This window comes from Tachysurus fulvidraco, chromosome 4 (genome assembly GCF_022655615.1).
Source record: "Tachysurus fulvidraco isolate hzauxx_2018 chromosome 4, HZAU_PFXX_2.0, whole genome shotgun sequence".
In the NCBI taxonomy this organism is placed as follows: domain Eukaryota; kingdom Metazoa; phylum Chordata; class Actinopteri; order Siluriformes; family Bagridae; genus Tachysurus; species Tachysurus fulvidraco.
In genome coordinates, this window is record NC_062521.1 from 31,488,711 (window position 1) to 31,516,603 (window position 27,893).

The 27,893-nt window shown below is 41.1% G+C and overlaps 2 protein-coding genes across 5 annotated transcripts in view; one reads left to right on the forward strand and one right to left on the reverse strand.

The window, feature by feature from the left end:
* Positions 1 to 10,126, forward strand: part of tet2 (tet methylcytosine dioxygenase 2) — a 25,974-nt gene extending 15,848 nt beyond the window's left edge. The window contains exons 2-10 of the mRNA XM_047811947.1: positions 1 to 2,549; positions 2,810 to 2,900; positions 3,005 to 3,098; positions 3,194 to 3,402; positions 3,690 to 3,840; positions 3,946 to 4,035; positions 4,209 to 4,346; positions 4,546 to 4,897; positions 5,035 to 10,126. The exon at positions 1 to 2,549 is cut by the window's left edge and continues 240 nt beyond it. Coding sequence (XP_047667903.1) covers positions 1 to 2,549; positions 2,810 to 2,900; positions 3,005 to 3,098; positions 3,194 to 3,402; positions 3,690 to 3,840; positions 3,946 to 4,035; positions 4,209 to 4,346; positions 4,546 to 4,897; positions 5,035 to 6,419 — 5,059 coding nt within the window. The 3' untranslated portion in view covers positions 6,420 to 10,126. The remainder of the gene's footprint in view (positions 2,550 to 2,809; positions 2,901 to 3,004; positions 3,099 to 3,193; positions 3,403 to 3,689; positions 3,841 to 3,945; positions 4,036 to 4,208; positions 4,347 to 4,545; positions 4,898 to 5,034) is intronic.
* A 129-nt stretch (positions 10,127 to 10,255) lies between these two features.
* ppa2 (inorganic pyrophosphatase 2) lies at positions 10,256 to 18,866 on the reverse strand. 4 transcript variants are annotated; one of them, XM_027168652.2, is made up of 13 exons: positions 18,647 to 18,866; positions 17,323 to 17,387; positions 17,155 to 17,199; positions 15,111 to 15,155; positions 14,926 to 14,979; positions 14,613 to 14,732; positions 13,762 to 13,848; positions 13,000 to 13,126; positions 12,801 to 12,928; positions 11,206 to 11,291; positions 11,046 to 11,115; positions 10,785 to 10,824; positions 10,256 to 10,692 (listed from the first exon to the last, which is right to left on the reverse strand). In XM_027168652.2, exons 1-13 carry the CDS (start codon positions 18,816 to 18,818, stop codon positions 10,664 to 10,666), a joined length of 1,068 nt encoding a protein of 355 aa, XP_027024453.2. In that variant the 5' UTR covers positions 18,819 to 18,866; the 3' UTR covers positions 10,256 to 10,663. The 4 variants fall into 4 exon arrangements, with proteins under 4 accessions (XP_027024453.2, XP_027024468.2, XP_027024461.2 ...); XM_027168667.2 differs by having other exon boundaries at positions 17,323 to 17,467; positions 18,647 to 18,783; XM_027168660.2 differs by lacking the exon at positions 17,155 to 17,199 and having other exon boundaries at positions 18,647 to 18,864.
* Between the last annotated feature and the right edge of the window lie 9,027 nt (positions 18,867 to 27,893).

Consider the following 27,893-nt stretch of genomic DNA (forward strand, 5'->3'; position numbering starts at 1 on the left):
AGTAACCATGTACGATCAGGGCCTGTATAAGATAAATGGTGAAGTGAAGCATGCACTAAACGAACAGTCATTAGTGGCCCTTCCCCAACCCAAAAAGCTCTGTGTTAATTCAGAGACAACTAGCCCATGGCAGCAGAAAGAGACAGACACAGAAGGATGTTTAGACAGAATCCCTGGCCTGAGGAAGCCTGTACCAGACACAGAAAACTGTAATTTTCCCAATGAGAACATCTACTCATTATCAAGGAACAGGCAGGTGCTAATGCCGAATGGTGCTGCAGTAACTCCACCTTCAGTGGAAGGTCCTGCTGGTGACCTCTTTGAGAAAACTCAGTCTCAGTATTATCAAAAACATATGTCCACAACACAAGACACCAGCAATCTACATGAGCAGGCTATCTTTACACCTTCAGTTACCTCAGGCTGTTCTATTTTGACTCAGATGCCTGCTTCTGAGCCATTTGCGAAAACACCATCAGAAGTGCATGGAAGCAATGACTATGACCCAGAGTTCATGGTGAATGGGTACTCTGGGAATTTTGGTGCAGAGCAGCAGCATCAACCTCTGCATTACCCTCTCACTGACCTTCAAGCTCTGGAAAATCAACCACAATGTGATTTAGGAAAACAGCCAAGGATGGCCTCAACAGTGAGCATCAGTGATGGTTCACAAGCTCAAAATGTCACAGACAGTTTTGCCACCAACACAGTGGGTTTAAGCATATCTTGCCCAACACCAGTTACGGCTAAAACTGCTGGCACATTCAGTTCAGTCAAAAACTCAGCCACTGATCAGGAGCCCAGCACTGTTAAAGGCCAGCAGCACTTACAATATGAGATGCAACAGCACCAGTCAGATGTTTCCTGCTCAGTTGATGGCGGCCCGCAGGACAATGGAGTCTCTACTCCTCCTCCTGTGGAAATTCAGGCAGCTCCAAAAAATCTATGTAACGAGCTGGAACACAAACCACCCCTACCTGATCATGGAGGGAATGTGTCTTCTGACACTCAGCTGGACTGGATCAATTTGAACTCTACTCCAAATTCACAACATCAAGCCAATCAGGCACACATGTGGAAGGGCTTCCCTTCAAATGAAAACACAGACAGACTGATCCAGGCTGATCTGCTTAATACTGACACCTCAGATAGTTTTCAGATGCAGGCAGACTTCTCTAAACAGCAAGAGGGTCACATGCAAAATGGCTATAAGCTTCCTGCACAAACTCACTCTAATACTGTTACAGAGTGCCAGACTCAAATACCTAAAACTCCATCTGATACGCACACCCACCCCAACAAGCAGATCAACAATGTCCAGTATACAAATAAGCAGTTTTTCCTCCCAGTGAAACAAGGGCATTTATGCAAAAATGATCAAAACCTAGGGCAGGTCCAACCTCCTGACTTTGTGCATCAGTTACCTTCACGGTCCCACCAGCAATATGAAGCCCACCACCAGCAAGCCAGCACCATCATGCATCATGATGCACAGGGTCTCAAACTGGTGTTACAAAATGATGCTCAGGGTCAGGTGAATTCCCAACTCCCACACAAACACATCATGGAAGGATACACACAGGCAGAAATATCATCTCCAACATACAAACAAACTAACACAACAGTGCAAAACGGATCCATTGTATCTTCACAACCGAGCCTCCCTTTGCCCAATCAGCATAACTCGCAGCCTTCACCTAATGGCTTATCATCCATGTTTAGTTTTGAGGGAGCAGCAGAGATTCAAAAGCAGTCTCAGAGACGATATACCCCATCTCCAAGTGCCCAAAATTCTCAGCAGCTTGTCAACCATATGCTGCCCAGAAACATGGACTTTCAGAACTCACAGCATACACAATTGCAACTTCAGCTACCAGATGGTACCCATGGTAGGCAGATGCCAGCCCAGATGTTTCCCAAAGCTGAATCACGGGAATCCTGTTCTCAATTCCAGAGAGGACCCCTTCCAAGCCCGGGTCCACAAGGGGACTTTCAGAGGCATGCAGCCCTGCGAATGCATCTACTACAAAAGCAGGATAGGCCGGGCTACCCCCAGAGCCCCACCATGATCAGACCTGACCTGCAGCATGTTAAACGTGAGAATGACCCAAGATTAGAGGACCCAATCCATATGCCATCACCACAAATGCAGCATCAGGTTCAAGACCATATGGGAGGCATTCCAGAGAGAGTAAAACAGGAAAGGACATCTTCAACCTGCTCACAGAGCCAGCATAAGAGCATTCTGGCCACCATGGAAAAGCATTTACAACAGTACCAGCCTTCTCCTGTGTTTGAGCGGAAGTCTCTAACCATCAAGTCCCCCAATAAAGTGAAGGTAGCGATGGCTGGAGGTGTGGCAGTGATATCTACCAATATTGAAGGAAGTAAGGGGGATCAGTGTAAACCTCCTGCTTCTACTCCCAAAAAAGAGCCAGGCCTGCAGTGCTTTCTGGAGTCACCAATGAAACTGCTGGATACTCCCATCAAAAACCTGCTGGATACACCCATTAAAACTCAATATGAGATTCCTCCATGCCATTGTGTTGGTAAGGCTTAATTTCTATAAAGCATACATCTATCTTTCTTATCTATCTATCTATCTATCTATCTATCTATCTATCTATCTATCTATCTATCTATCTATCTATCTATCTATCTATCTATCTGTCTGTCTGTCTGTCTGTCTGTCTGTCTGTCTGTCTGTCTATAACAAGTCATAACACAGTGTTGCCATTTGAAAAGAATGGGGAAAAAATTATCAGCTTTCAATACTAATTCTATTAAATCTTTTATTCTGTTTGTGCAGAGCAACTCAGTGAAAAGGATGAAGGCCCATATTACACTCATCTGGGAGCAGCACCAAATATCAAGGGTATCCGAGAAACGATGGAGAAGAGGTGAGGCATCCTCTTCAAATTCTTCACCAACATTGCATGCTATCTAGCTACTTGTATCTTATGTTTTAAAAATTGTAATGTTTTAAAAATTGTATATTTTTAAGGTCTGGTCTGACTGGAAGTGCTATTAGGATTGAGAAAGTGATATATACAGGCAAAGAAGGCAAGAGCACGCAGGGTTGCCCTATTGCTAAATGGGTAAGTTGGGTTTCCATGTGTGCAAGCTGTGCCACTAAAAGCTTCCAACTAGCACACTTACTTAAGTTATTTTTGCATGTATTTGTGCCATGAAGGTAATACGTCGAGCCAATGTGGATGAGAAGCTCTTGGTGCTGGTACGAGAGCGGGCTGGTCACTCTTGTGAAGCATCATGCATTGTAGTAGTAATTATGATATGGGAGGGAATATCGACGACCATGGCCGATCGTCTCTACATGGAACTTAGTGATACACTGACGAAGCATGGTGCCCTGACTAATCGCAGATGCGCACATAATGAAGAGTAAGGACAATTTAATAATTTTACCATACAACATTTGAGTGGTGGTCACTGATATCTTCTTCCTAGAGATCTAGTTTAACAAACCTCATTAATTTAACCATAGACACCTAAAGACAGCGTTTAAATCAGTTGAATCTGGAAGCTCTGCAGGAAGGTAGCTCTCCAGGAGGAGCAAAAATTATTTTACACTATATTACACTGCTGTAGACTATAGACTTTTTCTTAGATTAATCTTCTATTTACTCATATTGCGTATACATTATTGCACTCTACATCATCTTTGTTAGGAGAACATGTGCATGTCAGGGTCGAGACACTGATGCCTGCGGGGCTTCCTTTTCCTTTGGATGCTCCTGGAGTATGTACTACAATGGCTGCAAGTTTGCCAGAAGTAAAATCCCAAGGAAATTCAAATTGCTTGGAGATGATCCCATAGAGGTATGACAAATCTTTCCAGCCAATCAGAGGCAGATAGAAACAAAATTTTTTTAAAGGTTTTTAAGGATTTTTGGGATCAACAAAAATCATTTCATTATTTCACAGGAGGAAAAACTGGAGAGAAATCTTCAGGCCCTTGCTACTTTCATGGCTCCATTGTATAAACAAATGGCACCTGATGCTTATAGCAACCAGGTACATCATGACTAATCAAATAGTAATTTAAACATGGCATGATAGTACAGTAGGTCCCATTTGAAAAATCTCATATCACTTTTTACCAATCTTTTTTTCTGATAGAAATAATTACAATGGATTCAGATTTTTTATATATTTGTTTGTTTGTATATTTATTTATATTTTTCCAGGTGGAGCATGAACACAGAGCTCCAGACTGCCGACTGGGTCTCAAAGAAGGCCGTCCATTTTCTGGAGTCACAGCATGTCTAGACTTCTGTGCCCATGCCCACAGAGATCTCCACAACATGGCAGGAGGTAGTACTGTGGTAAGTTGAGTGGATTATGAGAAATATTATTATTATGAGGATAATATTTAATTGCACTATTAATTCTGAATGGGAAATGCAACAATTTAACGAATAGTCATAATGAGTTATATTGAATGCTATGATTTCAGCATGGAAAATTAACATCGCTGAACTTCTTCAATCTTTAGTCTCAGTGTACTTTTTCTTGTCATGTAAGGTCTGTACACTAACACGAGAGGACAATCGTGAGATTGGAAAAATTCCTGAAGATGAGCAACTGCATGTGCTGCCATTGTACAAGGCTTCATCCACTGATGAGTTTGGCAGTGCAGAGGCCCAGCTGGAAAAAACAAGAACTGGAGCCATCCAGGTGCTTAGCACATTCCGGCGGCAGGTCCGTATGCTAGCAGAGCCAGCCAAGTCCTGCAGGCAGAGGAAACTAGAAGGCAAAAAAGGTGGAGCTAACAAAACCTCTAATGTCAGCAATTCCAAGGTAGACATCAACCAGCAGTCAAAGCAGCAGAAACAAAGCTCTTGTGACAATGTGGATCATAACACATCTGCAGCAGGTACCAAAAAGGCTATTTTTTTTATAGTTTAAAAGCATGGACAGTAAGATTGAGCATACCTGTACACTGAAAACTACTATATGCATGATAGTTACATAGATCATAATGTTTTATGAAAACCTTTGTGTTTACGGCAGGTGCACATCTGTGTCACATGGGTTCCCCTCTTCTGCCTGGTCAGAACCCTATAGCTGCCCAGAACCAACTTCAACAGCAGAATCAGCAGTCAAAACCTAGCACTTCTCAACCTTTTTCAAATTCAACATCCTCTGTTAATTACTCAAGGTACCTCAACACACCAGGACCCTTCCAGAGCACTTCTAAACCATCTAATATGTTTCCTCAGTCTCCCAGCTCAGCTAGCCCTTATCATTCCCCTTTACCAGTTGCCAATTCCTACATGAATGGGTCAAACCCACCAAGCCCTTACTCTGGAGCACTAACTTCTAACAACCTCTATCCCGGTTACCAATGCAATGGGAGTATTCGGTTGGACTACAACCCTTACTATTCCAATCCAAAGCACCTGGACATGTACAGACAGCAAAGACCATCTCTGCACCCTGACCAACAATTCACCCCTCAGCAGCACTATGGCATGACTTACCAACCACGCTATGGGGAGCCAGTCCTCCCCATCAATGGATATGGCAATTGTAACATGAGACCAAACATGCACCCCATGGGACACTATCCAGGATACAGCTCAAATGGGGGACCTAATGCCCAGTTTCTAGATGTTATGTCCAGACATTTAGCTCACCCAGGCGTGGACTATGCAGCAGCAAATAAAACTAGTCAGTTTGTCAGATACCCCAAACCCTATTTGGCTCAGAATCTTTTGTTCCCCCAAAACATGGACCCACTACATATGCAAAAGCCAGAGATGAACCTCCATGCTGCAAACAGTTTCCCTCAAGTGCTTCCTTCTGTAGGCAGGGAAGGCATGAACCCCACCCAAAATCCAAGTATGAGTCTGCCTAATGGAAACATCCCACCCTCTTTTGTCAAACAAGAGCCAGGAATCTCAATGCCTGCAACTCAAGAGGAGGAGGAGGATGCGTGGTCAGACAATGAGCACAACTTTCTGGATCCAGAGATTGGTGGTGTAGCGGTGGCACCCAGCCATGGGTCAATTATCATTGAGTGCGCAAAGCGCGAGATGCATGCAACCACGCCACTCAAGAAACCCGATCGCACCCACCCTACCCGAATCTCTCTGGTTTTCTACCAGCACAAGAACCTGAATGAGGCTAAGCATGGGCTAGCATTATGGGAGGCCAAGATGGCAGAAAAAGCACGTGAGAAAGAGGAGGATGCTGAAAAGCATGGCACAGATGGGACACCCATCAAGAGTGGTGGCAAGAGGAAGAAAGAACAACCAGAACCTTCTGAGCCACCATACAAACGTTTTGTCCAGATGCTTGCTGAAAAGTCACTTTCCTTCACTACCAACACTTATGTCAGCTCAGCTCCCTATGCCTTTACTAAGGTCACAGGGCCTTACAGCCACTTCCTGTAGGGATCTGATTAGGTTTACATCATCCTCAAACAGGGAAAAAGTGTTGGAATCGTGACAAGGTGCTAAAAAGTGTCGGAATTGTGACAAGGTGCATCATGTGATATGCTTTTTCAGACCTCAGTGCCACTGGCTGTAACCCAGAGACCCATAGAAGCTTCTGTGAGGCTAGCAAAGCCTGATCCATATTATCGGAAAATGCAAAATCTACAATAGATCAACTAAAGGTAAAAAGGTTTAGCTTTACTGGTTGACCCTCATATAATGTATTTATTTATTGCATTGTTACACTGTTCTTCTTCTTTGGTGCTTCACAACATCGGATGTCCATTACTGGGGAATTAATGGCTTTAATTTTACAGTTTTTGGAACTAAAGGAAAAAATTCTGGTGTAACACACTGATACGGTGGCTAATCATGTTCACGGTGCTAAGTGAAGAGCGTGTTGATTAGAAAAAAAAAGAAATAGTACTTTACCTCTCAAGTACTAAGCAATTATTTTTATGATTGGTAGCAATTACAGGAACCTTTTTTTGTTAGTGTTTTTAAAGCACTTTTAATCAGGGGGGTTATGATTGGTTCACCCTCTGATAATTATTTCCAGGATTTCATTCAGTTTTGGAAATCAAGCAAATCCTGCAAAATTGCTGTTATTATTATTATGATATGTTTTTTAACAAGTTCATATTCACCTGGTGCTTCTATGGTTTCACAGTCCACTATGTCTTTTATATTTACTGTATATTGAGCCATTGTCAACATTTTCGTGAATTTTTTTAAGACAAAGCACAGGAATAGGTGAAAGAATCCTGCTACGCAAATGTCGGCAATGAGTTTTAGAAACATTTGCATCGGGTTTTGGTTGTTTTTTGTTTTTAGCAATTTCATCATATTCTTATTGAACAGGGTCTAGTGCCACCTTTTGGTCATTTTCAGTTTCCAAGGCAGCTGGCTTGCTGTATAGGGGATCCTTTGATTACTGTAATCTAGTTGTATGATAAAAAAGGTAAGATTTGTACAGTAAATTAATTTCTCTCTTTTTTCCTAAAATGATTTTAGATTTTAGTATTGTAAAAGAGAGTAAAATTCTTGTGGGTTATTTGTAAAATGGTGCTACTTGGTGCTACTAAAAACGTATAATGTGAGAATCTCTATTGGTGGTGAGAGGATTTATGAATGATGTACAGAACCTATTTGTCATATACCTCAAAACATTTTTGGCAATAGGATAACTATACCAAGGTGTCTTCATTTTCTTTTTCCCATTTCTTTATTTCTATTTAAAAATAAGAATTTCACAAGCGTTTAGGTCAGTGCAAAGCTTTGCTCACTTACATTCATCACACTTGATCTACTAGAAGGTGTTACTTGAACTACAAACTTCAAAATTTCTATATAAAATAAAAGAATCAGGGATATTTCTGCTAATTCACACATCACCTTGTCATCTCCTCTCGTTCAGGGATTAATTTGTGCATCCTGAATCCCATGTACATAGTTCAAACACACACACACACACACACACACACACACACACACACAACTTAAAAATAAAATAAATAATGAATTCACATTTTTGTACTTATGTTTTTGTGGATAGTTTTTAGAAATACAATAATATGCACTGAGTCGACTAAAGGGAAAGTATGGCTTCATCAAAAATGTTTTTTTTTTCTTTCCTGGATTTCACATAAAAACATTCAGACACATCCTCAGTGCATGTGTATAAGTAAATATATTCTACATTTATTTATAACCACTGAACTTTTATTTTAATGCATTTTATCTCCCTCTATCCAAGTTAAATGTCACCGAATGGCAAAAATCATTTTCTGTAAGCACTTCAATTATTTTTCAGAAAATTATGAATTCAAATCATTTATTTGAATGAAAAGTAAACAAGGAAACTGTACGCAAATTAACAACATGGTATAAATAATGTGTCTTCGATGCAAAGAGCACAAATGATTTTTTAATTACTTTTTACTTAAACCCAGCTACTTAAAAACATGGTATAAGTAACCGATAGCAGATTTAACCCTTTCAGTCGAGAGCCAGCATTTATTAAGTGTAAATTAATTTATTTAACAACCTCAGAGACACAGAGTGTAACGGAGGTCAGAGTTACTCAGATAAAAGGTCTTCATAACCTTTAATTGTAACGATCACAAATATAAATGTTAAAGTTCAAAACGAGCGGCGTTTATCTAATTCGTTTACCTCAACACGCACGAGTGGAATCGTCTGATACAGAAGCTCGTCTTGTTCAGGATTTGAAAATGAATGTCGCTGAACTACAATAGGACATTTTTCTTACGTTTATCAAATGTAAACATTGATGTAAACATTTGTTTCGATCCATTCAGATGCTCGATGACAAAAGTCTGAGAACACTGTGGATAAAAAAAAACAGGAAATCAATAAAAAATCTTAAAAATTGAAAACAAAAAGTGAATAAATATCATGAACCGCTCTGTGCAAAACCGCTCTGTACCGAAGCATGTGATCAGGTGACAGTCTGATGAATATGATCTGAAATGGATCATAAGGTTTTCACACAAACCTTCAGAGTCTGAGCGGCTCGAGAGCTCGCAGTAATTAATAGACTCCTGTTTCTCATAACTACTCGGTAATTTCTCAGAGTCCAAGTTTCACTGCTGATAAAAATCACGTGTAATAAAGAACGAGGAATAAAAAAGGAAGCACAGTCATCAGTGCGCTCAGACGTCCGGTTCACCGTGTGGATGTTTCATCACATCATCGTAAATTGTTTGTTTTAGGAAAATCTGGAAACTGTAATTCTATCTACATTAAAAATGTATTTTAATTCTTGCTCTGTTATTTCTATGTTTTATCTGTTACACAGTGACATGACCACAAAAAACAGGCCTTACGGTAATTCAATAAATCTTTTGGGTTTAGAAAACACAGATATGGCTGAAAGGGTTAAACATCACACAGATCATCACCGAGCCTCAGATCACAACAACAGCCTAAGCTTGTGAATAACAGTGAATAAACAATATAACGCTCCCTACGCAGGGTCCCTACTCCCGAGTGGATGATACCGTATGTAGAGGTAGTGTCCATGGTAACGATAACGATCATTACGGGGTTCTGCACAGAACCTTTAAAATATTATTCGACGGACGAACAGAAGACTCCGACGGAGAAATCCGCAGCACCCGATGATCCTGTAGATGATTGAAAGGTTTTGTAAATAAATCTCAGCTTTTTCAGTGTACAGAATAAAACCTGATTAGCAGGTTAATAGAAAAGAAGAATAAAAGGATAAAATGAAAAAAATGTTAACTAGGTGATTGATTAGCGGGTGAAAAGCATAGCCATACTTGAAGACATACTTGTTCTGTGTGGAGTCTTTACTTGACTTGAAGGACGTTCAGATGGAGCGCGTGCTACGCTAGCATGTGTTGGTGTTTTTTTTTGTTTGTTTGTTTGTTTTTTTAATGTAGACACTAAATGGGTTGATTTTTATTATCATTTTTTTAAACATTTTTTCTCTATCCTGTTCTCTCGTTTCCTAAAAGTTTGGTATGCTTCAAAATAAAGGATGGATATGAATACTGTAAGTAATGTAATGTACTGAAGTACTGAATGCAGTTTATTTGAAAGCTGTTTATTATATCATTCCTGATTGCCAAGATGTGGGTGTTTTTAATAAAATTTATATTTATTTCATGCATTTCAAATATTGTGCTGTTTTTTGATTTATTTACTCCGACTTTTTGACTCCGTCGGCATCCGTACACACCGTGTGCGCGCCTCTTATCCGCGATTCCAGTCTACGATCGTACGATTAAAAAGAAAGGAAGCCGTAGTAAAGTGCACATTTATAGTGTATTTATTTAACAAAAAACAATAATAAAGTCACACCCCCAAACTCCACCCACTTAATACGGTTATGAAAAAATAAATATTCCTTTTGTGTGACGTGTCATTAAAAAAATAATTTCTAAAGTAAATTGTACGATTTAAAGTGTCACGGCACAGAGAGCGAGCGGTACGCCAGGTCGGGGTTTGGTGGACTTCTCTGGTATCAGTGAAGGTCGTTTTAAATCATATTTAGACAACCTGCATTCTATCATTTTTAGATCTATAAACCAAAACTGTTTAGACACAAACAGTAAAAAATCAGCTATTAATCACTGAAGGGACACCGAGTGTATTTATAGGTGAGGTGATTAATAACTCCGAACGACTGCGAGGTTCGGGACGGAGCCGCGGGGTCACTGGGGCAGGAAATGCCACTTATCCACTGTGAGAGAAACATTAATGATTATTTGCATATGTTCTGGAGGAAAATTCATAAAAAAACAAACAAATAAATGAATAAAATAAATAAATAACCTTCTGCAGGAAGTGGCAGACCCTCTCCGTACTCTGGAGCCTGTAACAGCAGCACAGTAGCTCATGCGGTTACATGTATACGAGTTACAGTGTAAATAAACACTGAAGTGTTTCAACATTCAACAACAAAAAATCATTTAAAGTTCCAAACTTTCTCATCCTAAGAACTGAGATTCACACCAACAGCTGATGTCATAATGAGATTACAGCGCCACACGCTGGCTGGTTATAACCTGTGTTATAGACGTGATAATGACTCACAACTCTGACTACGGCAACAGCGTCGGCGTCGCTGCACTGAAATGGGCTTCCGCACACTGAGGAGTTCTGACTGAGTGAACACAGAGGGAAGGTTTAACACTGAACGAGGGATTACTTCATCTCATAATGGGCTGGGTGGTGTCACCGGGACGAGACTCACCACACGATCTCTCCAGGTTTCGTCTGTTTCTGCACCAGAGCTTTCCAACAGCTGTGTGTGGATTTAATCACCTCTACAGCAAAGTCCTGTAACACACGGTGATTAACCACAGACACTACAGTCACTCAGCAGTATATAGTACTGAGTTTCCTTTATGTAAATACGTTTAATCATTAACTTGATGTCTAACACATCATCGTTGTATATAGACTAATATTCACGGTAAAGTTACCTGTAGAACTCATAAATTAACAATTTGGGAGCAAAAGAAAGATGAAGTGATAAAATCTTTAAAATAAACATTCTGCATGAAATGTTTTACTATTAAATACTGAAACTTTCCATGAATGTCATTCATTCATTCATTCATTCACTCACTCATTCACTACCGCTTATCCGAACTTCTCGGGTCACGGGGAGCCTGTGCCTATCTCAGGCGTCATCGGGCATCGAGGCAGGATACACCCTGGACGGAGTGCCAACCCATCACAGGGCACACACACACTCTCATTCACTCACACACACACACACACACACACACACTACGGACAATTTTCCAGAGATTCCAATCAACCTACCATGCATGTCTTTGGACCGGGGGGAGGAAACCGGAGTACCCGGAGGAAACCCCCGAGGCACGGGGAGAACATGCAAACTCCACACACACAAGGTGGAGGCGGGAATCGAACCCCCAACCCTGGAGGTGTGAGGCGAACGTGCTAACCGCTAAGCCACCGTGCCCTGACTGTTATCTAAGGTTTATAAAATTAACGAAAGGATCAAGCAACGGTTCCTACAGCAGATTCCACACTGCTAATAAAGGAGTCTCCTGTGTCTGTCGCACATCTTCAAGACCCTCAGAGTTCACGCTCTTCTTCTTTCGGCTTTTCCCTTCAGGGGTCGCCACGGTGAATCATCTCTCTCCACCTATCCCTATCTCCTGCATCCTCAAAACTTCCACCCACTAGCTTCATATCCTCATCAATTACATCCATATACCTCCTCTTTGGCCTTCCTCCATGCCCAACATTCTCCTACCAATATACTCACTCTCCCTCCTCTGAACATGTCCAAACCATCTTAATCTGGCCTCCCTAACTTTGTCCCCCAAACGTCCAACATGAGCCGTCCCTCTGATGTACTTGTCCCTAATCCTGTCCAATCTTGTCACTCCCAAAGAGAACCTCAACATCTTCAGCTCGGCTACCTCTAGCTCTGACTCCCGTCTCTTCGTCAGTGACACTGTCTCTAAACCATACAGCATGGCCGGTCTCACCATGGTCCTGTACACCTTCCCCTTGGTTCTCGCTGATATTTTCCTATCACACAGAACTCCTGACACCTTTCTCCACCCACTCCAACCTGCCTGCACTCGACCCTCAGAGTTCACACTACATCATATATATTTTTGTCCTATTAACTTTAGCAAAGAGAATAAAGCGAGTCTGGTGACGGACCCAGTGTTACAGAAGTGACAACAGGAACTAAAACACATGAGACGTTTGTCATGTCGTTCTTTAACGAACATTATTATAAATGGTGAAATCACTGTGGAATAAGAGGAGTAAAGCACTTGTGAGTGTTTGTTAACTTACCTGGTCTTTGAATTGTGCGTTAAAGGCGAACTGGTTCTCTGGTTTCCCGTCAGGTATTTTATATTTTCTAAACCAATCCACCGTCGCCTCCAGGTGGCCGGGTCTGTTCGCCCGAACATCCTCAATACCTGAAAATAAAGCCATAAATTAAATATCACCTCATCGGTGAGATTATTATATCAGATGAGCTTGAACTGACTGTGAAGTTTATTAGCATCAGGATCGTCAGTGTTGATGGCGATGACTTTCCAGTCTGTCTCTCCTTCATCAATCAGAGCCAGAATCCCAAGCACCTTCACCTGGATCACCTGACCAGTGGAGCACACCTGCAATACACACATACACACACACACACTTTAATACCGGTACAACGATGAATCCCTCTGAGCCATGTCAGACCTTACACAGTGGACCCTGGGTTTAAATCCAGTCCACAATGACTGGGATGATGATTTTAGCCTCCACCTGACCACATCATTCATTACGGGGCGACGGGGCCCCTCCGCCTCCGGGGTGGCTGTCGACCAGGCCGGACCGTCCCCAGTTGGGGGGTTCGGTGCCTTGCTCAAGGGCACCTCAGTCGTGGTATTGCTGGCCCGAGACTCAAACCCACAATCTTAGGGTTAGAAGTCAGACTCTAACCATTAGGCTACGACTTCCCCCCTAGGTAATCCCTTCATTTTTTTGAGCAGTGTAAGTTAAAGAGATCACTGAAAAAAATAAACTGGAAATTAAAATTGTTTATCGTGATTTGGATAAAAACAGTAAACTGCAGGCAGAGAGAAAAGCCAACAGCACACAAGCCTAAGCTAATGCTAACAATAATAAAAATACACTTTACGCCGTTTATTCGGGTTGTGACATTTACTACATTAAATAGTTAAACAGTCTATGAGCCAAAACAGTCGAGAGATAGTTTCAATGTGTTTTATTCACTCTTATCATAATGCACATCTCTCACCCTGGTGCCGATGTCACAGACGTCTATGGGGTCGTTGTCTCCACAGCAGCTGGTGTCTTTATCTGTGTGATTGGGATCCTCCCAGGTCTACTCCAACCCCAACAAAAACAATACCATAATGAGCTTTATAAAATAAACCTGTATTGCCCCTTTTCCACCGAGGCAGTTTGAGTGCAGGTTCGGAGCCTAATTTAGAACCAGTTCTTTCTGTTTCAACCGCCAAAGCACCGGCTCTGAACCAGGAAAAGTGGTTCTTAAGTAGCACCAAAACGTTGCTGGTCATGACTTAAGAACCGCTTGGGGCGGGAGCTGTGGGCGGGGCTACTGTTAGCGCATTTGATAATGTACCTTAAGTATACTAATGTTTAATACACTTTTACTTTACTGCGATATGATACATTATCAGCACACATGATAGTAAGTAGCTACATGCTAAGGCTAACTTTTTCCTGTGTTAACGATAAAATAACGTTATGTACTTTATCGATCACAACCTCCGTTTATACAGATTACACGGAGCCGCACGTACACGTTTTATTCACCGCGTTTGGGTGTTAATGTAGGTTCGCAAAGCCATGAGCATTAACAGTAAAGTAACATCTGCCATTGTTGTTGTGTTTGTCGCTGCTGTGCTAACGTCGCTGGGACACGTGACACGTATACAGTGACGTCACACTCGGCGCTGTGATGCTCTCTAACCGGTGGAAAGGCATCTTCTTAGAAGGTTCGCCAGTGGAACCAACTTTGAACCAGCAGTAGCGCTAACTCTGAACCAGCACCCGGTTCTTTCTGGTGGAAAAGAGGCATAAGACTGTATTTCTCCTCTGCGGTGACAATAGACGTAAACACACCTGAGGCAGTGCGCCGTAGTTCCAGATGTAGCCTTTATGTGGGAAAATGTTGGCCACATATCGGAGTTTGCCTTTTTTCACGTCCTGTTTAATGGGGTTCAGCGTTTCCTTCGTGGCTATCTGCAACCACACAGCGTTTAAACCACAACCTTGTGAGATATCTCCACTACAGAACACTCACAGTAGTGTGTCTGTGTGATCGTACAGGAGAATTACGTTTACGTTACAAATGAGGAGACAAATCGTTTACACAGCTAATAAAACATTTAAAACTCAACCAATAATTTCTGATTTAAAGTCCAACCACACGAACCTCCATCTTGGCATTCGACCAGCGAGGAACCTCCACAACCATGTTGAAGAGAATCTGAAAAGAGGTGAACAAAATAATGAAACGTTTTAGCATCAAGATCGTTTTTGTAATTAGACACCAATAATATTACACAGAAATATGATGTCGGTGGAATTAAAGGAAGCTTTAGGAAAGAGAATCATCACCTCACTGTCAGAGCATTTCTGTTTCTTCGCTGGTATGTCGTTCGACTGGAATGTGAACACAAATTATAGGCATAAATCATACGATATGTTCCATGACTTCAGGAATTTGATATCTCTGTAACCATGTCGATTATTTTCCTATAATATCACAAACACTTTAATCCTCTAAACCAGGGGCTCCGGAGCCGCAAGTGGCCCTTTCATCCCTCTGCTGCGGCTCCCTGTAGATTTGGAAAATAAATATTTAATTTAAATTTGTTTTATTTTTGTTAGTTCATTTTTTCAAAAATTTTTCATTTTTTCATTTTCTCAAAAAATGAACTAAATTCATTCAAATTCATTCAAATTTTCGTAAATTCTAAGATCGTGATGCTCTTGTAACATTAAAATAAACCGTGTATAATTTTTTTGTCACTCAAAATACGCATCGTAACCGCCGACTTGCGAAATCCGACACAGAAGCCGGCGCGTTTTCGGTTCGATGTTGATGTCGTGAATATGAAGATGACTCGAATAGACATTGAACATTTAAAGTAACCTTCAACCCAGCGTCTTTTTTGTTAAGGTTAGTTCAAACTATATAAATAAAATGTTGTTTACTCGGTAGCAGATCATTGATTTCATAAGTGCAACACACTACAGTTTTTTCTATACTTTCCATAAAGGTAAAAAACGATATATGCAGTGTTATCTTCATTTTAGATGTCAAAAGAATTTCGTGGCTCCCTGTGGTAATTTTTTTCTGTAGGAAACGGGTCCAAATGGCTCTCTTATGCCCCTTTTCCACTGGAAAGAACCGCGTGCTGGTTCAGAGCTAGCGCTAGTGCTGGTTCAAAGTTGGTTCCACTGGCGAACCTTCTAAGAACCGGTTTGCCTTTCCACCGGTTAGAGAGCATCACAGCGCCGAGTGTGACGTCACTGTATACGTGTCACGTGTCCCAGCGACGTTAGCGCAGCAGCGACAAACACAAACACAACAACAACAATGGTGGATGTTACTTTACTGTTAATTCTCATGGCTTTGCGAACCTACATTAACATCCAAACGTGGCGAATAAAACGTGTACGTGCGGCTCCGTGTAATCTGTATAAACGGAGGTTGTGATCGATAAAGTACATAACGTCATTTTATTGTTAACACAGAAAAAAGTTAGCCTTAGCATGTAGCTACCTACTATCATGTGTGCTGATAATGTATCATATCGTGGTAAAGTAAAAGTGTATTAAACATTAGTATACTTAAGGTACATTATCTAATGTGCTAACAGTAGCCACATCCATAGCCCCGCCCACAGCCCCGCCCACAGCTCCTGACGTAAGCGGTTCTTAAGTCTAGACCAGCAACGTTTTGGTGCTACATAAGAACCACTTTTCCTGGTTCAGAGCCGGTGCTTTGGCGGTCGAAACAGAAAGAACTGGTTCTAAACTAGGCTCCGAACCTTCACTCAAAATACCTCGGGGGGGAAAGGGGCATTAGTGTTTAAGGTAGTCGACCCCTGGGTTATACCATATAGTTTATAGACAAATCTTCATACATTCTGTGCGTTTATAGTTACGAGTTCCAGCAACAGATTCAAGTTCCTGAACTGCACAAGCAACAGTCCAAGAAGAAGAAGACTTCGAGAGCAGAAGTACAGAGAACAAACCATCCACAGTAAGTCTCAGACATAAAGAGATTAGACACAGTTCTATAAGAAAGATAAATCTTTCCCAAAATGTAGAGGAAGAAATTCTCTGCTCAAGATTCATAACAACTGAAAGAAGTTGCGCTACAAATCCGGGAAAGCATCAGAGAAGAAGAACGTACCAGGTGGGTCTCAGCGAGTCGCCGTTTTTACGCTACGTATGTTTGTTCCAATACTTTCGCAGACATCCCAAACACTGGGTGGTCTCTGCCACCAAAGGTACCATGTTCTGAGTTATTTATTAATAATCTAGAATATCAGGAAATAAAAGTCAAATATAAAAATAAAAACGGATGAAACTTCATATTCATCGTTTGATCTCAGACTCAGATGTATAAAGGAAAAAACAAAAGATTGACCTGAAAAGTTCCAGCTTTCCCTCTGACTGTTCCACAGCACTGACACTGGAGACCACCACATGTTAAAGGTGGTACAGAAAACTTAATCGATTGTGAAGATGATACACAATTCAGACTTCTGACACTTTTATCAGTGTACAATAGTTTTACATCACAAACAGAACTAACCTGTTGATGGGGTGCATAGAGCGGGATGTCATGGAACGGAGAGATGTATTTCCCATGTGAGGTTTCTGTTGAGTAACAGGAATTAAATTTATGAAACATCTACAGAAGTGGATTCTTCTTAGACACCAGTAACTCTACAGGAGATCTACAAGAGACATACAGGAGATTTACAAGAGACCCACAGGAGACCTACAGGAGATCTACAAAAGACCTACAGGAGACCTACAGGAGACCTACAGGAGATCTACAAAAGACCTACAGGAGACCTACAGGAGATCTACAGGAGACCTACAGGAGATCTACAGGAGATCTACAAGAGACCTACAGGAGACCTACAGGAGCAGGACTGAGGCCCCACTAATACATGTCTGGATATTTAAAAAAAATTCCAAACACATTTCTCAACATTTCTTGACATCTTTTCTCTGCACATGACAGCTGTGTGTGTTGTGTGTGTGATGAACGTGACCCTATCTCTGTTTAACACAGCAGCTGCTCTGATTTTCTATCTGATTCTATGTTCATACATTCAGTAATAAAGACACAGACTGTAGGTGCTTTTTACTCATGTGGAACTTTGGGATTTTTCCCTTCAGCTCTTTAGATCTCACATATAAGAGTTAAAAGGTTTATATGTCACTGGGCTGGGGTGTGTATGTAGGTGCGTGTGTGTGTAAGAGTGTGTGTATGTGGGGGTGTGTGTGTGTATGTAGGGAGGTGTGTGTATGTATATGTAGGTGTGTGTGTGTATGTAGGTGTGTGTGTGTGTATGTAGAGGTGTGTGTATGTATATGTAGGTGTGTGTATGTAGGGAGGTGTGTGTGTGTGTATGTAGGGAGGTGTGTGTATGTATGTGTAGGTGTGTGTGTGTAGGGAGGTGTGTGTATGTAGGTGTGTGTATGTAGAGGTGTGTGTGTGTATGTAGGTGTGTGTATGTAGAGGTGTGTGTATGTATGTAGGGAGGTGTGTGTGTGTTTGGACTTTTAATTGAATGACATTTGTGACAGCAGAGTTTATAACACTATTCCCACACTATATTCAGACTGATCCGTCATCACTTACAGCTTCTTTACATCTTTAAATGATCTGAAGTGAAGCACAGTAATGCGCATGCGCGACAAAGCTACGCGCAAACTTTCACTAAGAATGCGAGGATCTATTTTTGTTATATTAAGAGACAATTGAAGACATGTTTATTTCGAGTGTCTTGTGTAGCCTCGACCCACAGAAAGCCCCGGCCCGAGTGTAAGCCTCCCAAATAAACGACCTACTAGCGGCTAACGGCTAACAGCTAACGGCTAACGGCTAACTTGCGATAACTTACTAAAATAAATCCGGTATCCCGGTGAGTTCGGCCTGCCTCTCTCCTCCGTCAGGTAATGAAACATTTTTTTGTAAGAAGCGGCCTTGGAGAAAGTCTCCCGTGTGTGTGGAGGATGATGAGGGAGGAATGAAGGACAGCAGCCCGCTGCAGAGCGGAAGAACAGACGCATCATTTTAGATCCAGCTCCGGGCCGCTACATACCTCCTGCTCCACAGCGCCCCCTTCAGTCCGGCCACTAAACTCACACTACACAATGTAGAGAAGGGTAAAACCTTCAGCACCAACACAGTCTGATTTCATATGAGTACAATCTTAGCATTACAGAGCCAGCTTGCTCTTCATCATCATGATCATCATCATCATCATCATCATCATCATTATTATTATTATTATTATTATTATTATTATTATTATTATTATTACTGCTCAGGGTGTGTGTTCACGGTGTGTGTGTGTTCACAGTTTTTGACATACAGCCATGAAGTGTAGATCCCATACAGGAATAATGTGCTTTTGTTTACATTTACATTTACAGCATGTGACAGACGCCCTTATCCAGAGCGACGTACATAAGAGCTTAAATCTCTATCATTGGACACATTAATGCTGCTCACTAGGTTACATACTTAAGATACCATGAATTTTAAACATTGTTCAAAGTTACAATAAATTTAAATAATTGCAGAAGATAGGGGAAGAAATGCTAGTTGAAGTGTTTCCTGAATAACTGGCTATCTTCAATCAACCGCCGATTGAAAATAGCCAGTGACTCAGGGCCTCTAGGGGAAGTTCATTCCACCACGTTGGTGCCAGAACAGAGAAGAGTCTTGTAGTGTACTTGCCTCTTACCCTGGAGAGATGGTGGAACCAGTGGAGCAGTGCTGTAGATCTGAGGGTGTGAGGTGCAGTGTGAGGAGTGATGAGGGCTTTGAGGTAAGGCCAGCATCAGTGTTTTGAATCTGATGTGTTCAGCTACAGGAAGCCAGTGGAGGGATCGCTGCAGCGGGGTGGTGTGGAGAACTTTGGCAGGTTGAACACAAGCCATGCAGCTGCATTTTGGATCATTTGCAAAGGATGGATTTAAAATAAAAAAAAATAAAAAATCTACTTGTATTTGTCACAAATACACACATACAGTACGACATGCATTTTGCATCTGTCTGGTATTCAAACATAAGGAATGCAATTTGGGATAAAAAAATATAACCTAAAGGAGGTAGATAAATAAAGTATAAACTATATATAAAAAACTATATAAAATATGAAAATATAAGTGAAAAATAATGTATAAACATAAATATACATAAATGCATATGGTTTTTAATTATTGTCCTTAAAGTGTATAAAGTGGTACTGTGCAAGTCCAGAGTTAAAGTGTCGGTCCCAGAGTTAAAGTGTCGGTCCCAGAGTTAAAGTGTCGGTCCCAGTGTTAAATTGTCATTCCCAGAGTTAAATTGTCAGTCCCAGAGTTAAAGTGACAGTCCAGAGTTAAAGTGTCGGTCCCAGAGTTAAAGTGCCACTCCCAGAGTTAAAGTAACAGTCCAGAGTTAAAGTAACAGTCCAGAGTTAAAGTAACAGTCCAGAGTTAAAGTGTCGGTCCCAGAGTTAAAGTGTCAGTCCCAGAGTTAAAGTGTCGGTCCCAGTGTTAAATTGTCATTCCCAGAGTTAAATTGTCAGTCCCAGAGTTAAAGTAACAGTCCAGAGTTAAAGTAACAGTCCAGAGTTAAAGTAACAGTCCAGAGTTAAAGTGTCAGTCCAGAGTTAAAGTGACAGTCCAGAGTTAAAGTGACAGTCCCAGAGTTAAAGTGACAGTCCAGAGTTAAAGTAACAGTCCAGAGTTAAAGTGACAGTCCAGAGTTAAAGTAACAGTCCAGAGTTAAAGTGACAGTCCAGAGTTAAAGTGTCAGTCCAGAGTTAAAGTGACAGTCCCAGAGTTAAAGTGTCAGTCCAGAGTTAAAGTGTCAGTCCCAGAGTTAAAGTGTCAGTCCAGAGCTAAAGTGTCACTCCCAGAGTTAAAGTGTCAGTCCCAGAGTTAAAGTGTCAGTCCCAGAGTTAAAGTAACAGTCCAGAGTTAAAGTGTCAGTCCAGTGTTAAAGTGACAGTCCAGAGTTAAAGTGTCATAGTACAAAAAAGGTGTGCAGAAAAAAGTGAAGGGGAGAGGTTCAGTACTAGATCCAGATCTAGATCCAGATCTAGATCTGGATCTGGATCTTGGGTGTTTCCTGGTTTAAGCTCTGAATGGCCTGCGGGAAGAAGCTTCTCCTCACTCTCTCTGTGTTTACTATCAAGGAGCAGAAGCGTTTCCCTGAGCGCAACAAAGAAAAGAGTCCATTGTTATGATGGCTGAGATCCTTTACAATATTTCTGTTCCTGGTCCTGCACCGTGTGCAGTGTGCCGTAGATGTCCTGCAGGTCAGGGAGCTCAGTGTGGATGGTACATTCGGCTGACCACACCACCCTCTGGAGGGCTCGCCTGTCCTGCATGGTGCTGTTCCCGAACCAGGAAGTGATGCTACCCGTCAGGACGCTCTCAATGGTGCAGGTGTAGAAAGTCTTTAGCACCTGAGAGGGTAGTTTGAAGTTGAAAAATGCGACAACGAAGGAGTGGGGGAATCCATACTGTGAGATGTAAGTGCAGTTGGGGCAGAAGTGAAGGTCCTGCAGATTTCCTCAATCTTCTCATGGTAGAAAGAAGCAAAGTCTTCTGCAGTCAGGAAAGATGAAGAAGGTGCAGCCAGGGGGTTGAGCAGAGAAGAGATGATGTTGTGGAGCTTCTGAGGGTCTTGTGCTGAAGCTTCAAGCTTTTCATTGTAGAAGGAAGTCTTGGCAGAAGTCACATCTGAGGAGAACTTGACAAGAAGTGTTCGGTAAGAATCAAGATCTGCATCAAGTTGTGATTTCTTCCACTTTCTCTCTGAAGATCTTAGCTCTCTTCGATTGTTACGCAGCACATCTGAAAGCCAAGGAGCAGAACAAGAAGTTCTTGGGTTTAGTGGACAGAGGGCAGAGAAAGTCCATAGTTGAGGAAAGAGATGAGAGGAAAGTATCTGTGGCTGAGTCCAAGGGTAGTGAGGAAAATGACTCAGGATCAGGAAGGGAAGAAAGAGTGCCAGAAGCTACAGAAGAAGGAGAGACAGAGTGAAGGTTGCGGTGAGTAAGAGCGAGGGGGTGAGAGGTAGTTTTAGGTAGGATAGGTAGAAGGATGGTGAAGGATACCAGGTGATGATCAGAGACGTGTAGTGGGGTAGCACTCATGTCTGTAGCTGGAGAAGGACGGGTGAAAACGGATGGATGGAAAAAGAATGGGTGTGTTTCCAGGTCTGCACATCAAAGCTCCAACATGTGATCCTTATGAAAATTGTGTAAATATTATACTGCTACTATTTTTTTCAGCCATTCTTAAAATAATTAAAGTGGTTTAATTAGCAACACAATAAACAACCAGCTGAAATAGCATAGCTTTTAGCAATATTCCCATGGCAACCACCAAAAATCCACCAAATTCTTAAAATATATACGTTGATTAGAAGGTCAGGGTTCAAGCCCAAGGACTGCCAAGCTGCTCTCAGTGAGCCCCTGATCAAGGTCCTTACCCCTCTCTGCTCCAGAGTGCTGTATCATGTCCGACCCTGTGCTCTGACCTCAATGTCCAAAGCTGGAATATGTGAAGATAGAATTTCACCGTGCTGTAATGTAGATGTGCCAAAAAATAAAGGCTCTTTCTTCTTCTTCTTCTTCTTCTTCTTCTTCTTCTTCTTCTTCTTCTTCTCCTTCTTCTTCTTCTTCTTCTTCTTCTTCTTCTTCTTCTTCTTCTTCACTTTCCCTTTGATCACTTAAGGCTTTTTCCCTTTTAAATTTAAAAAAAACTTTTTTTCAATCGCGATACAAAGGATGATTATTTTAATTATTAGACATTAAAATCATCACGGGTGTTGATTATGTTCCAAAAAATCCTCAAAATCTGGAAAGTACCAAATTTTATAAGGAAAGCAAAAGGGAAAAAATTAAAATTTTTATTACAATGCGCCTGAGCACTAGTTTTAACTGCAGGTTTGTTTACTGCTTTGCCTGATTTTGGCTGCAGTCAGGGACTGAGTAAACGCACTTCGAACACTTTACATAATGCCATTAAAGCACTCAGTGACTGAGATTCTAAGAGAGATGACGCAGCACAGCCGTATGCATCTGTTCAAATAAAATGAAAATCAGGTTATTTTTAGATGTTTCTACTCATTATAAACTTTAATTGATTTTATTTTATTAGTTTGTTATTTTGCTTCCTTCTTAAAATAAATTATCTTAAGACACGGAACAACTAACGTGTGTGTGTGTGTGTGTGTGTGTGTGTGTGTGTGTGTGTGTGTGTGTGTCCACCCTCAGGAGTCTTGGGATTTGCAGATCAGCTTGGGAATGGTTCGCTTCCTACCTGGAAGGACGCTCATATCAGGTAACATGGAGGGTAACATCCACTGGTGTCCCACAGGGCTCAGTACTTGGTCCTCTTCTTTTCTCCCTGTATACTCACTCTCTTGGTGAAGTTATTTCCTCACATGGGTTCTCTTACCACTGCTATGCTGATGATACACAACTTATCTTCTTTTTCCCACCTTCAGATACCACAGCTTCTGACCGGATCTCAGCATGTCTGGCAGTGATTCATCCCCAGGTTATGACCTTACTATATCCTTGCACAAAGATCTGATCTCCCCTTCAGCCACAGCTCACAACCTTGGGGTAACCATGGACAATCAACTGTCCTTTTCCTCTCATGTCCCTAATGTGACTCGCTCATGTCGGTTTCTTCTCTACAACATTAGAAGGATTCGGCCATTTTCCCCCACACAGACTGCTCAGGTACTTGTTCAGTCTCTTGTCATTTCTAGACTGGATTACTGCAATGCACTGCTGGCAGGTCTACCTATAAATGCAATTCGTCCTCTGCAAATTCGCTCTTGTAGACACTGGTAATGCTGTGTGAGATGAAGATTGGAGAGTACTATCACTTTGAGATTTATCAGCTCCTCCTCTTAGAGGGAAGGTTTTCTCTGATTTGGGACACTGTCTTCTCCAGCTGTCTGTCCTCTTCTGGACTGTATTGTGATGATACTCTGCTCTGCCCCCTGTCCCTCCCCTGCTCCTCCCCCAGGCTCAGGTCTACACTGCTGCTTGTCCCTGGCCCCTCCCACTCCCTGTGTCTAACTGTCCCTCCCCCCTTCCCCAACTGTGTGTAACTGTCTCTCCCCCTCCCCCTCCCCCTCCCTGTGTGTAACTGTTCTAACCCCTCCCTGCGTGTAACCGTCCCTCCCCCCTCCCCCTCCCTGTGTGTAACCCTCCCAACCCCTCCCCATCCCTGTGTGTAATGCTTCCTGCTGCTGCTGCTGACCAACTTTATGGAGATGCAGATGTCATTTTCCAACAGGATTCGGCACCTGAACACAGTGCCAAAGCTACCAGTACCTGGTTTAAGGACCATGGGATCCCTGTTCTTAAATGGCCAGCAAACTCGCCTGACCTTAAACCCATAGAAAATCTATGCGGTATTGTGAAGAGGAAGACCCAACAATGCCAGACCCAACAATGCAGAAGAGCTGAAGGCCACTATCAGAGCAACCTGGGCTCCCATAACACCTGAGCAGTGCCACAGACTGATCAACTCCATGCCAAGCCGCATTTCGGCAGTAATTCAGGCAAAAGGAGTCAAAAAATCCTTTCTTTGTATTGGTCTTAAGTAATATTCTAATTTTCTGAAATACTGAATTTGGGATTTTCCTTAGTTGTCAGTTATAATCATCAAAATTAAAAGAACTAAACATTTTAAATATATCGGTGTGTAATGAATGAATATAATATACAAGTTTCACTTTTTGAATGGAATTAGTGAAATAAACCAACATTTTGATGATGTTCTAATTATATGACCAGCACCTGTATGTACTGTATTTTATAAAAGGTCAGAGCTATCCCTCTCTGGTGCCCTCTCTGACCTTACAAGTACCTTCTGTATGCATTCTATGTTTAAAATCCTCTATATATGGGTTCTTTTTTGTATGAACCTCACCACAAAACTTTGATTTAGTATACATATACATGTTTAAACATTGTGTGTTGTTGGGTGGATCACTGACCCTAAACTGTTTACAGAAGATAGAATGTTAGTCTGTTTTCCTGTAGTGGGAAAAATGCACTGCATGTTTTGATAATGATAAACAAGTACATTTAAAGAAAAAGGGTTTTATCATGTAGGTATATATGGATTTGTGTTTAAAGTGACATGACATACGGCTAAGTATGGTGACCGTACTCAGAATTCGTTCTCTGCATTTAACCCATCCAAAGTGCACACACACACAGTAGTGAACACACACACACCGTGAACACACACCCGGAGCAGTGGGCAGCCATTTATGCTGCGGCACCCGGGGAGCAGTTGGGGGGGTTCGGTGCCTTGCTCAAAGGCACCTCATTCGTGGTATTGCCGGGGTGCCCTTGTAGGAATTGGAGCAATAAATAACAGATTCTTTACCAATTATTAAATAATCATTCATGTAATTAATTATTTTTTTCCCTTTATTTGTACTCTATATTTCATATTTCATTGACATCACAAAAAAAATGACTTATTGGATAATTAATTGACTTCTATTCTATTACTTTTTACACTTGAAGGTGGTGGTCAAACCTTCAATCCTATTTCCATAGCTGCAACTGTAAAAAGCACTAATTCTAGGAAATAAAGTCCATCAGCACTGCAAATGCATTCAGGTTCTTCCTCAAATCAATCAAAAATACCAAACCCAAAACACCAAGAAATATCCCAGTGCTATGCCCAGATATCATCAGTAAATTAGTGTGTCATCATTATATTATGACTGGAAATATCTATACAACGACAAAAAGGTTGTTGAGTGAACTGGCTACTGATAAAATTGCTGTTACTCGTGTTTGCATTCTAGCTACTTGATGCTTTAAATATGGAAGAATTTTACTGTAATCCTTTCATTCCAAAACATACAACTATGTAAGAAAATGGACAACTCTGGGTCTGTTAAAGTACTACTTAAGAATGCTAAAACATTACAAACACTAGGTCATCAAGCTTAAAGTGATTCATGCACTATAAAAAATGTGTAAATCAAGACAATGATAAAGATTCAGATATTAGTCATGTTATTTACAACTGCAGTAATGTTTTCCTCCTCCTGGTGAAACACCACTCCATCTGGTTGCTTTCTCCATGTCACAGTGATGTTCTCAGCCATTCCATAATCCTTCAGTTTCTGCTTGAGCTGAAGAACAGAACAAGGGTTTAGTTAGTGAATGAAACTGGCTGCAGTAATGAGAAGGTGACTGTACACTGAGTGAAGATGAAACCCACCTTCTCCTCAATAGCTGCCATTATTGTAGGATCATTCACAGCCTGACTCGACTTCACCTTCATTCTTATGATCTTCTGCCTTTTTGGGAATCCTGGAGGCAGAAACAGAAACAAATATAGAAAATTAACACTACATTCAAAAATCAACATCAATTAGTTTAACATGAGACTGAATTTAATTTAAACTCACCATAACAGAAGAAAGGCATCATGTTTGAGCACTGTTCTACATCAGCCAGACCACCATATAAATAGACACAACTTTTATTCTTCAGATAATCATCAGTGTTTCCAGCCCACCACTTAATAACGGACACGTCGGTGGTCTGGTCTGTCCAATACCAGGGGTCTCTCACAAGGCCGATCCAAGTAAAGAGCCAATAGTTCATTGTCCCAAGAATTGAGTTTTCTGTTGCATTTCTTGCACTGGCCAGGTCTGTATAATGCTGCCTACAGTAGCTCTGAGCATCATACCACGTTTTAAACTGATTGATTAAAACGTACCTCTGAGTAGCATTCTCCCTGTCTGTGAGAAAAACACATGACTACAATATACACATGAATATTCAAGTTAGTCATTATAAAATGTTAACTCTGTTTCTCAGCAATAATCAAAAGGTGGGAATGGAGCAAGTAGGTATTATTTTTAATGAATAAAAATAACTTATGTATGTGGAATTTTTAATTACTTAAATAATCTATAGTATATAGTATATTCATTATGTTTTTGTACCAGCGCTAAAATTGCCTCATGACAAATACCACAAAATTTGTATTGTTAAGCATAAATATTTAGGGGCAAAAATTATAATGTAAAAAGTTGTACATTCTTTTTGTTTTTCTATACGAATAGATTTAAATGGAAGCTAATATAGAAGAAAATGGCAACCCTAAGTATACGCTTGTACTCCTTGTACGCTTGTAAGTCACGGAAGTGAATCGTAATTTTTAAATTTTTGTGATATTGGTGACATCTAAAGTCATGTACATGAATTTGATGATTATTGTTCAAAGAACAACAGATTTGTGTGAAATATTTTTCTGCTTCGTAAAATTGCTGCTGAAACAGTGACTATGCTAGAGCAAGCTTTTCACGCGCAGTGTGCACTTGTCACAGGTGATGGTATATTTTCAACAGCAGTTTTAACACAAAATAAATAATAAAGCAACACCAACAATGAAAATAATAATTAAACTAAATTCAGCATAAATTATTTGCTTTATAATGTCTGCAAGTGGCACAAGCATAGATCAGGAAACCAAATGAGGTTAAAAAATTCACAGGACATTTAAGTGATCACAGCCTCTCTCAGATACGCTGATCTGAATATTCTTTACCAAATTCCTTTACAAAAGTTGTCACACATTTATTTTATTTTATTATTTATAAAAGAGATATTTAAATAAAAATGAAGCAGTGTTCCTGAATTAATATATAACGATAATTCATATTATTACTCACCATTGAAACACAGAAAACTATTTACCACCAACCATGTACATGGTGCATCATACCATTTTCCATAATACATGAAGACACACATATCATCTCCATACAAGTTGTTAGGCTCCCCCACTTCCCAGGATGTAAAACCTCCCAATGACTCCTTTTTGAAGCTCCAGTTCCAGCTGTTGATGTTGGTGTACAGTCCAATCCAAGCAGGGGAATAGAACAGTTGTGTCCACCCTACAGTCTGAAGATTGAGCAGCTCTTCATTAGTTTTGATGACAGCCAGGTCAGTGTATGTGGCTCGGCAGTAAGCCCGAGCATCGCTCCATGTTTTCCCCTCCTTCATAAGGTAGTACTTAGGAGAGAGAGACAGGACGAGGGGAAGGACTCCTGTGGAGGAGGAGTTTAAAGTTAAGTTTGTG

Bases quoted from the DNA above. Each gene is read 5' to 3' on its own strand.
- ppa2 (XM_027168652.2), bottom strand. From the start codon at position 18,818: ATGATGCGTCTGTTCTTCCGCTCTGCAGCGGGCTGCTGTCCTTCATTC. The intron at 14,733-14,925 runs GTTCGTGTGGTT...GTGTGGTTGCAG, and splicing joins GGTCGAATGCCAAGATGGAG to ATAGCCACGAAGGAAACGCT. The intron at 12,929-12,999 runs GTCAGTTCAAGC...CTTTATTTTCAG, and splicing joins TGATGCTAATAAACTTCACA to GTATTGAGGATGTTCGGGCG.